The 18,775-nt window shown below is 32.6% G+C and overlaps 1 protein-coding gene across 6 annotated transcripts in view; it reads right to left on the bottom strand.

Moving 5' to 3' along the window:
* Positions 1-18,775, bottom strand: part of FSTL5 (follistatin like 5) — a 380,792-nt gene that overhangs the window by 213,678 nt on the left and 148,339 nt on the right. For all 6 annotated transcript variants that reach the window (XM_086888378.1, XM_023924904.2, XM_086888377.1 and 3 more), the window contains one exon: positions 17,961-17,994. In XM_086888378.1, the coding sequence (XP_086744504.1) occupies positions 17,961-17,994 (34 nt within the window). The remainder of the gene's footprint in view (positions 1-17,960; positions 17,995-18,775) is intronic.

The following is an 18,775-nucleotide window of genomic DNA, read 5'->3' as shown; positions in this document are numbered from 1 at the left end:
ATTACAGACATAAAATTAACCTTTTCCAATCAGATTAATTCAGATTTTTTACTTATCTGTGGATGGTTTACAATTCTTGCAGGCAGTTATCTATCTCACTGATGTTTTATTCTATAAAACATTTTTGGTCTCTCACTGCTGCTCCCAAACTGGCTGCTATATTTTGACAGCATAAATCAAAGACATGTAAATATTTCAAGCCCAGCTAAACTGGAAAGATTTTTCAAGATTTTGTAGTGAAAAAGATATAAGTATAGTTCCAAATATACAAAAATAATTGTAATGACTACTTGATGTCCTATTGTCATTTTAAGTATTTTTTTTCATAATTCTAGTTCTATTTTTAAGAAATATAAATAAATCTGTGATACATATTATACTCTTCTACCAGTATGTACCGTAATTTGTACACATACACAATTTTAGCTCATGGAAAATGCAGCTTTTGTTACTAGGTCTACTCTGCAAGTCATTGGAAAGTTATGCCACACAAGGCAGCAAAATAGATCTAAACCACATTATTTGCTCAGTGCCGTTATGGAGATTTTAAAAACTGAGTGTTACAGATAAAAATTCCATTGGGCACCATTGATAACTTTCCCCCACCAGCAATTTAGATGCTAGCTTTTTCTTTTGAAATGTTGCAGCAAAGAAAGACGCTTCTTTTTCTGAATAGGTTTTACATACAAAGACTATAAACATCAGGCTAACCACTGTGTAGATGCTTGAAAATCTATATGCACAGAAATGTTCCTCAGAAAACTTTCACGGGAACATAAATTATATCTCCCCTGTAAATTTCTTTCACATTTACAGGAAGATGACTTTTACTTAAGACTCCTAAGAAATGCAATCCTTAACCTTGGTTGCATCTATTAAAAATCATGTTTCCTGGTAATTTGGTATCTTTTTGATTTGTAACACTGTGTCAAAAGCATTGGAAAGCACAAAACTGTCTTTTCAGCAGGGTCAACAGGGGTGTAAGTTCACCAATCATTCAGCATCTGAAAAGTAGCTTCTACACATTCTAATTTCTCTTTAAGAGCTTCCCATTCCCTTAATATTGAAATGATTTTATTCAATACAAAATTTATGTGTCCAAACAATAAGCTCAGAAAACCAAGTTATGGTAATTAAATAACAATGCACTGTTTCCTTAACTTGAATATATTTTCAAATATTTATTTTGTTAATCTGTTAGTCAACTGTTAAAACTTTTAAACTTTTCACATCTGTTAAAAATGTTGTTAAAAAAGAGGCAAAAGGGAGGGAGGGAGGGAGGGAGGGAGGGAGGGAGGGAGGGAGGGGGTGGAGTTTGCTTGCCTGGTATATAATTGTGAAGTTCTGCATTTCTTATATTTGTTGTCCCTGCAATGGACGAATTTTCATTTACATTCATTTTTCCTTGTATTTTAGATTAATAAAACTATTACTTAAATAGAAAAAAAACCCAATTCTACCAAAAAAGGTAGAAATGCTACCAATTTTAGCTCATAGATTCATCCAAAAAATGTATTTCATTTTGATTAAGCTGCAACCATTTTGGCAATAAAGTAACTTTTGAGGTTCTAAAAACATAGGATATTTGAACAACAGAAATATATAAAACACATATTTGATGCACTGCATAATTTATGCCAAATCTCTTCAGTGTGGTAACACTGAACTACAATAAAAGAGACCATCAAGCATTTATCTTATATATATATATTATCTCTTTAAGATATTTGTATGTAAATTTGCATGTCAAACAAATGTCTCTCTGTCAAAACCAGCTTATGGTGGTAAGTGCAAACTGGAATCAAGGTAACACTAATTTTGTAAAAAAATTATTACTGAAAAGGTAGGTAGTGTTATTCTACATATTAATTACAGATGTCCTATTAAAATACAAGCAGAAAATATATTTGAATACCAAGGAGTTAGCAGATACATTTTTATCTTTGAAAAAATACCAATCACTATTCAGACTAACTTTGAAGTAAAAAGTTAGTCAAAAACTGTTACTCCACTGAAAGCCAAAAAATATACTTTGATTTTTCTAATATTCTAATTTGTAATTCTAATTTACAAATTCTAACTTGTAACATACATATTTCTGGGTTTCAAAGTGAACAGATAAAACATATTCTGCTAAACCATATAGCTGTATAGCTGAAGGGAAGAAGTAGATCGAATCCAAACGTATTGCATATTTTCTGTCACCTGAATAATGTAAAGCCTACAAACTAGCTATCAATTTTTCAGATAACATAAAATAGAATGGTTTATTTTTTTTTCACTATATGAATTTCATTATTTAGTAGAAGAAAATGACTGCTCCATTATTTATCATTTGCTGCTTATTTATTTAATATAGGGGTAGCCAAACATTTTCGACCCAACAGCCAAAAAATCAGTTTGATATTGTTCAAGATGACATTCTTTTTAACTCCAGAAAAACATGTCAAAATGTAAAAGGTAAACAAAAAACCAGTAAGACATATCATGTTTTCCTGCTCCCACGACAACAAAAAAGAATCAAAAAGTACCCACATGGAAACAAATATTATGAAACTATGGAATAATTACTAGTGAGAAAATAGTTATGAGAGGAATGCATCAAAATTAAGGCAATTCTGTGTGCTTTGTAAAGCTGAGTGGAAAAATTCTACTTATCTAAAATATTTCTGGATTCCCATTGAGAAACCAGCTTTCAGTTTCTGTTTTACACATGACATGCCAAAGTTTTAGAAACCAATACATAAGCACTGGCACTAAAATGAATACAATGTGTATTTCAAGCTCTTGGTCATGAATCTTTATGGAAAGACTAACAGACTAAAAGCTCAAAAAAATTCAATTCATGCACTATGATCTTCAGTCCCTGCTTCTGAAAGGCGTAGCTTACCCTACAGAGTTCTCAGGAATAAAAGAAACACTAATAACTGATGACATACAGATACTGCAAATAAAGGTCATTTTCAGTGGCTGGCTGTATTGCAGTATACTCCATAACTTTGATAGAACCAAACATTGATATGGCATGAGCACTCCTTCAAATTAGAGGATGTACTTCCTATAGGCAGCTTTAAATTTAGCATTATTCTTGCTGTATGCTGTGGCTGATAAACTGTATTGTTTATTTTTTATTTAGAAAATAACTTATTTAGCCCCTAGGTTTTCCTGCACACTGAGTAATAGAAGAGATTTCCTCTCTGTCTGTTTCTTAAGTGGAAAATCTTACATTTCACAAAACAGCATTACCACAGTCCATCCTGCAATTAAAGTCAGCTTCTCTGGGCCTCTACACCATCTCAAGTTATAAAACATTAAGGACAGAATACATAGTTAGGTGTCTGCTAGCTTTCTTTGTATGCATAATGTGTTTCACCCACTCAATATAAAGCACACTAAAGCTCACAAGTCCTAAGTCAAAGACCAAGGAAAAATTAAGACACAATTAACAAAATTGGTTCACTGGTATCCAGCCTTTCTCTCTTATTTTGAGAATGACTCCAGAAGAAGTGGAAGTGGCCAGGTCTCCCTCTGACTACCTGAAAACACTTCCCTGGTAACTCTGATGTACAGCTCCATCTTCTACAGATACTGTCTTTGATGACCAGAGGCACAATTAAATTGGCTGGTCAAAACTATGTTTAATAGAGGGGTATTCCCTTCAAAAGAAAACTCTAAAATGCATTGTTTCCATCTGCTGCTGGAAGATGGCAGGATTTTTTTGGCCCCTTTTTTTGTGCTAAGCACAACCCACCTCTTCTACCTCAACCTAAATGAATTTAGAATTTTTCTGTGCGAAGGAAGTAAGAGCATTTTTCATGAACTGAATCACTCAGAAAGAAGACACAAATTTCTAAATGACTGACCTCTGCCCAGTATTTCCCAAAGCATAAGGGAGCAATTTTGTAAATGCATTGCTAAGGAAGTTTGATGGTACTCTGAAAAGGATTTTTTTCCTACATTTTAAATCTTCCAGACTTACGTACTCTAATTTACATCTCTGCCATCAAAATCAAGCACACCTGCAGAATCCCACTGGAGTCAATCAAATTCAATATGTATGTAAGAATCTACCAGTAAAGAATGTTTTTGACTCTAGGGCCTGCAAAGAGTAATTGCACACAAGTTAAGAAAATCCTCATATTCAAATTAGGTTATGTTTGTTTTTTTAATTCCATCAATTAATGTTTAGGCCATTTAAAAATCATTAAGCTATTTTGCACTACTGTTTGCAGGGTAACCAATGTCTTGGTTTCTCAGTTTCTCAGCAATCAGCGTGATTCAAAAGTTCTTTAAAAAGTGATATGCAGACATAACATGAACTAAAATGGCTTCTCTGTGTACACTTAACATTCCATGAGTTAAAGCATTTTTTTGACATTTTTCTTCAAGTTGTCCTTCCAGTGCCCTATCTGAAATTAAAGAACAAAAAATGCTAAGCCTGTTTAATTTAGAATAGCAATGAATTAATCCTAATAATTAAATAACTTCAGTACAACGTTGTCTTTGAATCATTAGAGGATTTGCAGATAGTATCTTGTGAATGCAAACAAGATAATCATACAGGAAGAGATACCAAATAACCCCTTTTTCCAAACACTGGTGGGCATGCATATTCAACAAAATGCAAATATTGACTTTTCTGATAGCAACTAGATCAGATTGCTAAAGTGCCTGATGAGACACTGCAATCCCAGTGTGGGAAACAGTACTGACCTTCATGCTCTGCATGGCAAGCCTGTAGCTTGCTTGCATTTATGATTCCCCTAAACTCTGAGCGTTTGCCACAACTGCAAGAATAAAGTAGACATGCAGAAAAGGGTAATCTCAGTCAGTACAGAAGAACTTGAAAGAAAGTAAACAGGTTTCATGTCTCATAATACCTCTCCAGAGAGACAAGGAAAGGAAGAAATGTCATTTGCAATTGACTGCTTATGAAGATAAACGGGCACATAAAAAGACGGTTTTTTCTTAATAAGCAAGGAAAGGGGAAAACAAGTCACACACCTTGCACATTCAGCAGTCAGTATCTCCAGCAAGTGTGTTAGAACACAGACCTATGAAAAATGCTAATGCTTTAAAGAGTGCTCACCCAGAATGAGTGAATACATTTACAGAGTCACGTGACATGCTTTACCAAAAACCTCCCCAAACATGCTATAAAAACCCAAATTTCAAAGATGAAATATCTATAATACTGTATATTTGAGTCTGTAGGTATTAATCTTGAACCACATTACACTTCCAAGTTCTGCCTAATCTAATACTTCAGTTTGAAGTGGAAATAAAAAATGAATGGGAAAAAGTTCAGCATTTCCTGCTCCTTTTATTACACTTGCTAAAGATGACATGATACTTCAAAATGGTCATTTAAAATATGTATCCAAAGGCTATTAAAGACTCACAAGAAATCCTTTTTTTCCAAGATTCTCATTTCTGTTCTGAGATCCTCTTTCTGCACACTTTTTTGGTATGTCTGTCCTGATATTTTATCTGTATGTCTGTGAACATATAGACATATTTCTATAAGTATATTAATATATATTTACACAGGAGTATGCTGAACCACCTTAGAAAGAATATGTTTAGGCAACATTCTCTTTAGCAGTCATCATTCTGTATTACTTCTGCCAATGTATTTTATTTACGATACTCCTTACTCTATGTACTGCTTTTATGTTGAGATGTCAGTTACAATTATGAAGAGCAATAAGATATTTCAATGTTTCTGGGGATAGAAGGTCAGATTACTGCTAATTAGACCAGAGTGCAACCTACACATATGATCCTTTGAGAATAGACACTATGATTATGATACCAGAATGTTTTTATTGTTTTTTTTTTTTTTCTTCCATTTGTAATGCATTTTAGTGGGCAATTATCCTTAAGGCTACAAAATCACGGCTTTTACATTTTATGAGGAAGAATCAATGTGTGCTTATTAGAAACTTGGTGGCACTTATAATACAAATGGGAATTTTGAATGCCTTTCTATTTGCTAAAATTCTCTAATCTTTTCTTCCAAGAGCCTTCATTTAATCAGGTCTATGCAGGAGTTTAAAAAGCTAAGAAAAATGCTTGTTTTAATACTGTTGGATTCGTTCATTTCTGAGATAATGAAATGCTTTCTTAAATTTCCATTAAAGTAATGCTCCCATGGATTTTTATAGTCTTTTAAAAGAATGAAAACATCAAGATTTGACTGATTATTGCTAGTGGGCCAGCATTCCCAAATGTATATGTGGGTTTTGTGCATAATTTAAATAGAGAGTAATTTGAACCTCGTTATTGAGGAATTTTGTTTTGATATCCTGTCAGCAGAGCAATCTAAGCCCATGCTTAGATTAAGTCTAGACAGGACATCAAATGCTAGAGAAACAAAAAGTTATAGCCTGGGCACTGTATGTGCAATTAAGTTCTACATGCTACAAAGTCCAGTGAGTACAAAGAGAAGAAAGAACTCTATCATGTTGCCATTGAATACAGACACTTGCTTATAGAATGGTATTTAGATGTGTAACCATTTGTGTCAAAACTCTTATATTATTTAACCAACCATTAGCCATTACTTTATCAGTCATAGATTTACTTTTTAACCAACTCCTGTGCAAGAAAATTCTGATAAGTGTATGGACAAAAATCTATTCCACCATATTTCTTTCCCAGGCTGGAAACTCTGATAAACAGCTTTTCCATCAATAACTGTTGCCTACACAGCCGAAGACCTCTCCTTATGTAGTTATAAAGGGCCACAGAAAATTGTAGTTTGTTGTTGTCATTGTAATGATACCATATGGATATCCTTTCCAGAGCTGAGCAAAACAAAATATGGCAAACATTATTGTCAACTATTACAATCTTGAAAGACAAATTTTTTCTGACAGTTATCTATAGATCATATAAACTTAAAGAAACTTTAAGAATTAGTCAAAATTTACACTATTATAATTTCAGATAATATTTCAAAAATCAGAAAATATCTGAATCCTAAATATCTAAATATATTAATTAATAGCATACAATTATTTCTTGAAGATTCACCAGGCCCTCCAAGGTGATGGAAGAATAGGTCAACTTACAAAAAATAAGCCTGTAAAGACATGATCCAAGCTGAATGTTCACCTTAACTGTTTTCATTCAGACCCATAAAGTTCACTCCTTTTCAGAAACTGAAACTGAAAACTATGTGCCCTATGGCTATGAAGAAAGCTAGAAGTTACTTCAAATACTTAATCTCTAGAAACCTTTGAAAGTTCAAAGGCATATCCATACCCTTCAATATTCAAGGGAGGTTGCATTTTAATCCTTATACATATTCTCCCCTGAGAACACAGATTACTTTCTGCCATGCCAAATCTTGAAAGATATGAATGGCTGGTATGAAAAAAGGAGACAGAGCTTATGCAAAATGGGGCACAGGTGGGAAAGAACATGGAAAAAGAAGGCTTTAAAGAAAATTATCCAGGCCATGTCCACACAAATAAAGTTATCTTTACACAGATATGTAAAGGCAAAGAAACAGAGAGTTTTATCATAACCTATAAAATGAAACACTCTATCTTTCCCTATAAACAGAATACCCTAGATTAGTCTTCCAGATGTGAGAAGTCTTGCTTCAGTTTAAAGGAGAAGCTGAGTGACTCCTTGCACCATCTCTTTCAGGCAATTTCCTGAGGTTTTTCTTTCATTAATGCATCACTTTGCATGAACTCAAGTAGATTTGCGTACAGGTAAAGCACCAAATCTCCTCTTTAGTTTCAGAGAACAAGGGAAATTCCTCTTGGAAGAGGTTTCATTGAATTTTTATTTTATTATTTGCTCATGACCACACATAGAATTTTTAATATCATATTAATTTATGCAAAGAGGAAGAAACTGAACACGGAGAAATATCTTGCTGCATGCAAGGAGTACTGCCTCTTGTTTAAAATAATTATAATCCACCTAACTTTTCATTTCAGGAGTTCCATGCTTTTTTCAAGCATTTGTATCAACATTTCAAAGCATCCCATTCTGCTAGGAAAACCAAACTGTGTTCTTGAGTTTTACTTAAAAATATTGTCTAATTACTAGGGTAACCCTTCTCTGTATTTGCTTATGGTTAAATTAAATTCAATCTAAATGATCAATTCCTTCAATAGCATATTCAGATCTATATCTTAGTAACTGATGCCAACTTCTTGCCAAATCAGAAGTCTCCTTTTTTTCTCCCTGGGATGCTGTTATGTGCATTTAAAGAAATTAAAAAATAAAAAATAAAATAAAACAAACCACCATCTTTTTTAATAATAGCAGATTATTTTTTACACTACAGCAAACATTTAAAAAGCTGCTTTGAAAAACGACCAGAAATTTTATTATTAGGAAGAAAGGGTAGAAAGCTGTATTCCTTTGCTAAAGATGTACACAAGTGCATAATCAAAAAATTTTGTGTGCTTTTTGAACTAATCACTTGAATAGCTACAATAGAAATATAAATTTGAATTTTATTCTCCTGAATTAAATTTTAAGCTATAAGATATCTATTCATTGTCTTAATAGAATTAAAATATTTTATTTAAAGAGATAAGTTCCTTCCTGTTCTAATTTGTGTCATGTAGGAATATGTAGGAGTAGCTATTTTTAATATTTGCTGCATTTTAGTCTTCAGCTCAAACATCTAAGTAATTAGCTTTTCAGGTCTTGGGGAGCTACTTTAAATTTACAGATAAAAAAAATATTAAAAAAAATCTATTTTATGTATATATATAAATTAAGAAGTGGAAAGACATTTGAGTGATTGCAGCCTCTGCTTTGGATCCCTTCAGAATAAGGTATAATAATTACCCACATTTAAACTGCTAGTTAAAATGGATGCATTCATTCCTTGTAAAGTTTCCTTAGAAACATTAGACTCTTAAGCATAATCTAAACAGACAGCTGGGTCCACCCTTTATGATAATGTGCCATGCAGCTTTATTAATCTGACCTTTGGAAACAAATGAGAAATTTTATACTGCCCCATCATAATTGTTAGTGGCAGGAATTTTAGCAGTCTGTAATTTGCAGTTCACTGTAACATCTACTTTCAGTTATGATGTAAACGTTAACAGGATCTGACACCATCAATCATGTTCTGGGATCTAAGGCAGGTGACAAAAGAGTGTGCTTGAAACACATCAACCCTTGCTACTCAAAGGCAAAAAATGAATACTGTAATTGTATCAACCAGCATCTGAATGATAATAATTCAGATTATTATCCACAATAATATTAATTATTGTGCTGCAATGATTGGGAGTGATAGTTGAGGTAGAAATCATGTTCAACAGACTCATTTTGCAAGTTGACATAAGTTCTGCTTGCCCTTTAAACTGCTTGCAAGAGTTACTTGATAGGAGAAAATTTTTTTAATGTATAATCAATAGTTTTCTGAAGAACACTGTATGAATGTAAAAGTAACACTATTTAAAATGGAATGAATATGGAAATTTGTTCTGTGTAACACAAATATGTCAGGTTTTTTCTGCATAAGTGTTCTGAAAAGTTTATGCCCTATAAAGTGCACAGAAAACCTATATGTAAATTACGTTGATAGCTGTCATGTTATAAATATGCTATAAAAATCAGTGGCCTCATACCTAAATGAAAAAGATACATATTTACAGGTATTTCTTTTTAAAAAATATAAATTAAATAGAATTTATTTTTGAAATATCAGTATGTAGGCAGATTTTTTACTTCAGACTGTTATGCATTCCTCCTCAACTTCACTTTTTCTTTCATGACAACCCTTTCTCAACTTTACTTCTGTATGAATAACCTAAGTGAACTATTGCCTACACTGGATTTTAAGTTCATATCTAAAAAATTGTTGTAGAGCATGTAAAGATCCCTGTGGATTTTTGAAATTATATCTAGCTATATCTTTTTCAGTGATATAAATATCATAGCCTCCTTTCTGTTCAATAATGAGGTATCACTGCAGACTATTTTATATAAGCATATTGAGATAATACTGAGAACTACTGATAAAGCAAAGGTTATGCTATAGACAAATAAAACCCAATAACAGAAGGTTCTTCCCCAAAAACTCTAATATACATTTTTTTCTAATTCTAATTTACATTTTATATTTTACAAATAAAATGCAGGTTTTTCATTTAATAGCATTGAGACAGTTTCTGGCATGCACTTTGCTTTTTGAAAATCTGTTCCAAAAGGAAAACTTCAATTTGCACAAATAGGAAGATTATCTTGCTTCAACAGTCTGTTACACAAAATGTGAGCTGCACTTTCTATCATTCTCATTTGTTTATTTTTGGTCACAATAATTGTGTGCTACATCACAAGTAGTGTGAAGTAGCCTGCTCCACCTGGCTATTATATGTCAAACTTAACTAAGATATCTGTGGTGCTGATTCAAATCATGTTTTGCTCTTCATCCTGAGAATGAAAGTTTTGCACAGGAGTAGGGTACACAGAAGAGGTAGATAATATTTTAAACCAGCTAAGCTTCAGAGGAAGTGACCCATTTCACATTTAGATCTCGACTGTTAGTGTAATCAAATATTCACTACATGTGAGACACACGGCATGCATAGCCTACAGACACCACACCAATGTATATGTATCTGTATTAAAAGATCCAAGTATACTTTTTCTGTGAATTTAGTGCAAACCCTCAGTGCTCAAGAGTTAATTTAAATTAACTCATACAGCCATCTGTGGTTTGTGTACCTCTTTAAAGATGAAAGAGTTAAACCAAAGCCATTATTGAAAATACACATTGTCTTAAGCTCAAAGAAGAATCTTAATATATAAAACTACAAAGCTTTTAGCATTAATTTTTAATTTTAAAACCTCAACAGTATTAATAATAAAAGAATAGACTAACTTAAAGTCAAGTCATATTCATTAACTCTTCTCAGGCTACTCCTGAAAAAACACAAGAAATTACCCAAAACATTTTCACTCTAACATTTGAGTTAAACACTAGCTACTCTTATATGGAAGCTTTAAAAAAAAAAATCTATGTGAAGAAAAAAATCAAACCATATTGCTATTCAAAGTCTTTTGTGGGTCACACATTAAAATTCTGACTACCAATACATTTAAATTTAAATAACCAAAATTGCTACATTCATCCTCTGAGTGACTTCTTTAAAGCTAGTAAAGTCTTAATAGGAATGAATATGTATTCCAATCAGTATTCAGCACTCCCCTCCCCTGCCAGTTCTGAACCTCTTCTCCACTGTATCTGTTTAAATTAAGTGTTTGTGCACTACAGAAAGAAACTTCACCAGCACCACTGAACTTATTCTCTCTTGTCAAGTTCACAATGTCTGCTTTGAAATAGATTTAATAATTTAACAGAACACAACCTAAATTTCAGGAGTACATGGATGAATTAAAAGAAAAAAAAAAGAGGGATACCAATCTCTTATGTTACCTCTACTATGTTACTACATGCAGAAATAACCATTGTATCTCTTGTTAGAATAGATATATCATTTTGGAGAAGAGTTCTTGCCTGGAATTTTGACACAGACCATCTTTTTCACTTACAAGTTTCTGAATGTCATGAATATTACATATGAGAAGAAAACCAAACTCAGATGTACATTTTCCTGCTAAAGAAAAAGCAAAGAAGAAAGAAATTCTTTTTATATATAATTCCTAAAGCTGCTAATTCCTAAAACAAGTCAGACACAAAGAATTTCATCCCTTAAAGAATGCAATAGAGCGCAGTTGTAGAATATTCTTGCTTCTATATTTTCTCTACTATCATTATATATCCATTATTACATAATGAATATAGGATCATACATAAAAATTGTCATATAATACATATTTTAATTATTTGTGATATGTATCAATAATTATCTCTGTAGTAGCTATCAGAACATATATTCATGCCCTCACGTAGTTTTTAAAAAGTGGCAGAACTAATGGATGTGCATTTAAGAAAAATTAAAGAGGCATCTGATTATTCCAACTGATTTTTTGAATATACACTGACAGTTGTGAGTTTTTGTATAATATATAAAAATGTTTTAGTCTCATTCTGACTCTTTTGGTTTTTAGTTATTATCTTTTTGTCTGTATATTTGCTCACAGCAAAAATGGACTTGGAAACTTTGCAGCCAAGCAGTATAAAGTTGGAAATACAGCACCTGTGAAGATGCACATGTAATTTGTAACAAAACCCTCAAGAAATTCCACGTCATACTGTTCCTCCCCTGACACTAACACAATAAAACTGCAGACAATTTTTCACTGATATGGAATGTAGGTCTGGAATTTAGCTTAAGGTAAATGCTGCAATTCTGTAAAATATATGCCCCATGTTGTATTCACTTGTTATTACTTTAGCATTTTTAATTAATTTCTTGACTAAGATAAAGTGTGTTTACCTCAAGACAACAACTGGTGAGATCATTTTTATGCTGTTTACACTGTTTATGTCCATGGCATTACACGGGTAGCAGGTCTGACTAGATTACTATACAAATACTGTGCTGTAATGACAGATAGTAGCATTGTCAAATAATGCTTTGTTTAAAAGAAATAAGAAAATATTTTCATAAATCTGTATATACAGGAGAGACCTTGCTCTTAATGTATACTTTCTATGTTGGGTAATCACACTGTTATCAAAAATATTACCTACAATTGATATCTGACACTGATTCACACACTACTTTCTCAAAACGAGCTTCAATGCTGCCAAGAAATAAATTCTAAGATTAAGTGTCATACTAAAATTATTTTCACACATGAAGAAATTTTTTTCTTTTAAATGCATTTCATACTCTAACTCTGAATTGATTCAGACCTTAGCATAATAATTTCTATAAATATTAATCATGATAAAGCCATTCCAATATAATAATAACACTCCAAGACATTCAGTTAATAGCAGTACACCTATAGGTCTTTTGTAGGAAAGGGAAAAGAGAACTATTCAGGTGTGAAACAGAACTCTGTTTCTTATGACAATTCTTAAGTAACAGAAGAGATTTGAGTTTCAGTTGACTAAGCCTTGGAGGAGAACAGAGCAGGATAAAGGGGACAGTGTTTGGGAAACATAATTCAAAAATCCTCATACCAATTTTTAAAAGTTTATTCACTCAGGTACATTGGAACATAATGACAAAGAAAAGAACTTCAGAACAAGCACTCTAGGTCAGATGGGACAAACATTTACCAACCTTTCACTGCTACATATATTTCTTAAAATACTACATTTTTTTCTGAAATGTACTGATCTAGTAGAGAAGCTACTGCAGCATAAAAAGCTAAAACATTAGTCAGTTCAGTCCAGGAGGATTGTAGTTCAGATTCTAACCATACACAATTAATACAGATCTGTTGAAAAACAAGCTAATAATCATTTGCTTGAGCAAACAAAATAAGTCACTGGATACATTACAGAGTATAATGAGCAGTATTTCTTGCCACAGGTAATGGCTTTAACATGACAAAGAATTCTGATATCATGTATTCTGCATCAGAATATGCAGAGCTTTCTCCATTATCAAAAGTAGTAACAGCCAGACATACTGCAGAATAGATCTAACAGTTTGTTCACCCTCTGGCATTTGAGAGTATGTCCAGACACAATTTCACTTTTACAAGTTATTATTCAGATAAGGCCTTACTGATTCTGTCCATTAAATTGTTTCAAGTTTGAAATTTCTTAAGCTTTTTTTCACTACTTCTTGTCTTATATTCATCAGCTCATAGAAAAAGATTACACCAATCTGGGATTTCAGAAAATACCAGAAATGTGAAGGCATGCTAGCTATTTAAAGAGTAAAAAGCAAGTAAGATATGCAGGTGATGCCTATATGATTTCCCCTCTAATTCTGGTAGCTGAAGATTATAAAAGGAACAGATGTTAGTTAATGATATCAGAAGAGTATGGCAATATGTTCATAATCATAGAGATTTATGTTTCTGAAACTAATCTGTGAGTCAACAATGGTTTTACATCCAGTTTATTAAGGTAAGCATAAAATGAGAGGTATTGAGTACAATTAGAAACTCAAGCTGTAATTAAAATTATGTCAGTCAAAATTCTCTAAATGGTTTAATTTTGAGTGCTAGTGATATTCAAAGCTCAGATTAATAGTAGCTAGCAAACATTTTTAAAAGCATCCTATACATTTGGCACAAGCACCAAAGTGCTCTTAACTAAAGTAAAATACTCTTCAAGTTAATATAATTAAAATTATTTGCATGCACACTTTGAAAATGCTATGAAAAGTATTTTCCAAAACTTAGCTGGAGCACTTTTTCAATCTTTTAAAAGGTGTTAAGTTGCTAAAACTAATAGGCAAAGTTACACTATCATATCATCATTCAACATCAGCACAACAACCACCTTACTCACAGCCTAAATTCAGATTTATGTTTTTTTCACTGATTTTGCTGGGTTTTTTTAGAAAGCTCCTACACCTTGTTTCTCTATACTGAAATCAATTTTTAAATTCTCAAAAAATAAGAGAATTCTACTCTAATTCAAACTATGGTAAAGCTTAGGAGCTGATCTGAAATGCTACCAGATAACTAAAATATTTTTGTGGCTCAGCATTTCCTGAGTGCCAGTGTTTTTTTCTGTGAAAAGGAATTGAGAAGCCTTTAATGCTTACTACTGGCAAACAGTTGATCTGAGTCAACCTTCTGATACTTCAGAAGTTTTAGTATAATATTGTTTTTCAAAATAATATTGTCAGAAACTACTTCTACTTTAAAGTTTATAATGTTACTTATTAAAAGCACATGAATGTTTCCAAAGTCAAGCAAAGGCTGGGAAGAAAATTCTTCACATTGCTTAAATGTAACACAATTTCTGATGTTTCCAAATCATCACAAGAAAATCTATTTTATCTTCCACTATAGGTTTGGAGTAAAACATTCTTTTTTTCTGAAGGAGTTAACACTGGAAAAGAAAGGTAGCAAATAGGTCAAATGGGACTCCAAACCAGCAATTAAGAGTTAGCAAGATTTAGTTGGTAATTGCCTTGTTATTTTTTTCATATTATAGAAGTGTTATAAAACTAATTTCATTTGTATTTTGCCCTGGAGATAATCATTTTCACATACAAAAAATTCTCGGATGCATGAGGAATTTTGCCAACATACATTAAAACTGTAAAATGTTAACATAGTGTTCTACATAAAAGCAGTGTTGCTTTTCTCAAAGAGTGTACAAAAAGATCTGCTCCCTGTTAAGTAAAACAAGAAAAAGAATTCCACAGATCAGAAAGAGATGGGATTAGTGTCAGAATGGGGTGTGTTTGAGTACTGGCTTCTATTCTCGTGTGACTGACTTAGAGGCTGAAAATAGAAGTAATGGGAAAACAGGCAGGTCAGAAATGTGTCAAGAGGAAAAAAAACCTACTACAGAACAATAAGAATATCCTTTCTAAAATAAAAATAGGATTTAGATGTATTTTATAGCAATTTTTTATGAATTAGGTAAAATGAAAAATTCTGGGTATTTATAACGTAATAAAAGATACAGAATGCTCCTTTATACTAAGATATTGATCCTGCTGAAATCAAAAAGCCTTTGACTTGAACTCTGCTACAATATCCTCCCCTCTTAAAAAATACAATTTAATGCAATTATTAATAAAAGATAATGAACTACTGACTTCAAAGGAAGTTATTAGACACAACAGAGACACCAGCTTTTCATTTGGTAAGGATGAGCTGTAATTGTCCTCTGAATTAGAGGACAACACTGCTTCTGAAAGTATAAGAATTGTTAAGAAACCATGGAAAATATTTCATCCTTCTACCATATGTAGTGGCTGAAATATGAGAAGTGTAAGGAATATTGTTAGAAACCCATCCCAAGAACTTGAGAAGTTCAAGGAGAACATATGGAGAGCCCAAAACATTTAGACATTGCATGTGAACTGCAGTTTCTCACTGACAAGATAAAAATGCTTAGGCTGAAACATTAATTTAGTTTTGTTTCATCTGAACCAAACAATATTTTAAGTAGGGAAGAGTTTTAAGATTTTATATGCTGTAAGTGAAATGAAAATATCTTCCTGAAACTTTGCAATTACATGGATAAAGAACACATGAAAACAAATACGTTTAAAGAATATGAAAAGAGAACACCACAAAAAAAAAACCAGTAATTAACCCATCTCAAAATAGCATTATGCAATGAAGTATATCTGTAGATACATATATGTTTCAAAGACTACTCTGCAGATGATTAGTCTTCCAGACTACTGAAGTTGAATTGTCATTTTAGGCAGAAACAAACATATATTGCAGGAAGTTTAGGTTAAACATTTCATCAAGTGATGTTACAGATACAATCACAACAAATTTTGTGCAGCTGAGCACCAATATCACTGCCTATTTGGAGAATATTATATCCTCCTTCAATCAAGAGTTTAATGGGTTCCTTTGGTTGTAGCTCTGGGCAATATTTTATAATCCTTTGAAAATTGTTTCTGTGGTTAGTTAACTAAACTAACAGCTAATGAAAATGATGGGCACTCCCACCCAGCTCAAACTAATGTTTGTTCCTACTTTTACTTGTTGCTCATATTCATACCTTAATGAGCCCCAGGCAACAGCATGGGGTGGGGTGTGCAAGGACTGTCAAACATCACATATAGCTGACATAATTCATAAAAATCCACACAGAATGGCCCATTTCAGAATTCTTCAGTATTCACAAATAATTTATTCCTGTAATCTAATCCAAGTTCCCACAGTCTTTTTTGTAATTTGTGTTAAATCATAAAACAGGAAAGCGTTTTGAACGATACATCATGGACGCACTCACTATATCTAAAGATTCACCTTTATATGGTATTACCTCTGGAAAGAAAGTTAGAAATCACAAATTGATTGAAAATAAAGGCAATTTTTTGGTTCAATTATTTTTCCCATGCACACTCTTCAAATGAAGGACCATAGATCATTCAGATGATGTAAATTATCATATCATCACAAACAGTGTAATTGTCCTGACACAACTCCAATCAACCATCAGCTTTAGTTTGCCTTTAGATGCTTCTGTTTAGCCTTCATGTGAGAGAAAGCAAGAAAATTGAGATGAATGAGTACTGTGATACATAAATAACTGAATTAAGAACAGCTAACTCAGGTGATATGATTTCACATTGCTTGCAAAGGCAATAAAAAAAGATACAGGTTGGTTTGTTACTTAATTCCCTCCTCTCTGCAACTTTTAACTGGTGCTCTTTCTCCTATCCTCCCTTTGTTTCCCGTTTGAAGTATCTCATATCCCATCTGTATAAAAATTAAAACATCAAGAGAACAATCTGACACCATTGGTAATTTTGCTTTTCATGGCTTGCTTAGCAATTTTTAATGAAGAGGTTTGGATGTTCTGTCTCTCAACAGACTTCATGTTAGGAAAGAAAAGATATGAAATCCACATTTGAGTTTTGGAAGTCTTAATATTCTTGATAAAAGGTTGTTTCTTTAACCTCAATATTCTATTTCACATAGTGCTTAGCCACTGGCACAGAGTAAGGTGCAGTGAAAATATAAATTGTACGCAAAATCCACCACAACAGTCCTTTTGCAAGGCAACCTATTAAGAACATGATTATTTGGTGCACAAATTGGAATCACACCCAATTTCAGATTTACTGAATGGAAAGGGAGAAGCTAAATTGATGGTACCGATGTTTTATGGAAGTATAATAACCAGCCATAGCCAAGGACACAAACTTACTGAGAAGCTGTGCAGCCCATCCCATCCGGAGTGCAGCAATCAGTGTTGTTCATCACAGAGTTGCAAAAATAGCAGCTAATACATTCACTTTCTAAATTTCAACCCCTTTCCTAGATATACTTTTGTCATTTCAAATGAACTTAGAAAACAATATATCTGGAAATTTTTTACTAAAATTGAATGTTACACTTGTGATAATTATAAGAATGTCTACATTTTGAAAATAATTGGCACTTACCTTTATTTCTTGAGCTTTCATGATTCTTTTCCTGCTGTAATTAAAAGCAGAAAAATGTATTAATTGCAGAATTAGTTATCACAAAAATCACAGACATACATGATCTAAATGAGACAGTCTAGTTCCTTCTCTATCCTGCTCCAAAGTAAAATCAAATACACTTTGCCTGATGCCTAGACTCCTATATAATCCATTCTTAAACTCCCCTAGCATTTTTCACCTTTTTCTTTTTTTTTTTCCTTCCACAATGACTGGGGTTAAGTGCTGGAACACATTGCCCCATGGGGCAGTCTCTGTCACTTGACCTCTGTTTTGAGAGATGCTCACAACTCAACTGCACAAGTCCCTGCAAAACTGGGACTTGTCCCTTGATGTGATTTTTGAAGCATGAAAATTTACTCAAAGCAGTAATCTGTCCTCAAAATTTCAAACTTTGATTTTACACAATATTTGCTCAAAAAAGATGTTCTTTATTTTGGGGTATTGCAATTCTTCAAATATTTGCTGCTATACAAGTTTATGCCAGTGAAAACAACATGAGGAATAGGTTAAATGCAAAACACTTCTAAATTTTGTTCCCTTACAAGATAGCTTTTCTTTTCTAATTTAAACAAGAAAAATAAATTAAATAACTTTTTTTCTTTTGCTGCAATTTTTAATAGGCATTTTTAAGCATTTTAACTTTTGATAACAAAGAGAGTGTACTGATTACCCTTTAGTACTAATTGCACTATTTTATTTTACCTATATACACTAAGGATGTTATTATTGAGCTCATAAGAGGTTCATTTAGTCTTAAAAGCTAATAGAAATCA

This window comes from Cyanistes caeruleus, chromosome 5, assembly GCF_971803275.1.
Source record: "Cyanistes caeruleus chromosome 5, bCyaCae1.hap1.1, whole genome shotgun sequence".
In the NCBI taxonomy this organism is placed as follows: domain Eukaryota; kingdom Metazoa; phylum Chordata; class Aves; order Passeriformes; family Paridae; genus Cyanistes; species Cyanistes caeruleus.
The sequence above is the reverse complement of the archived record's forward strand: the minus strand, read 5'-3'. Positions and strand labels throughout refer to the sequence as shown.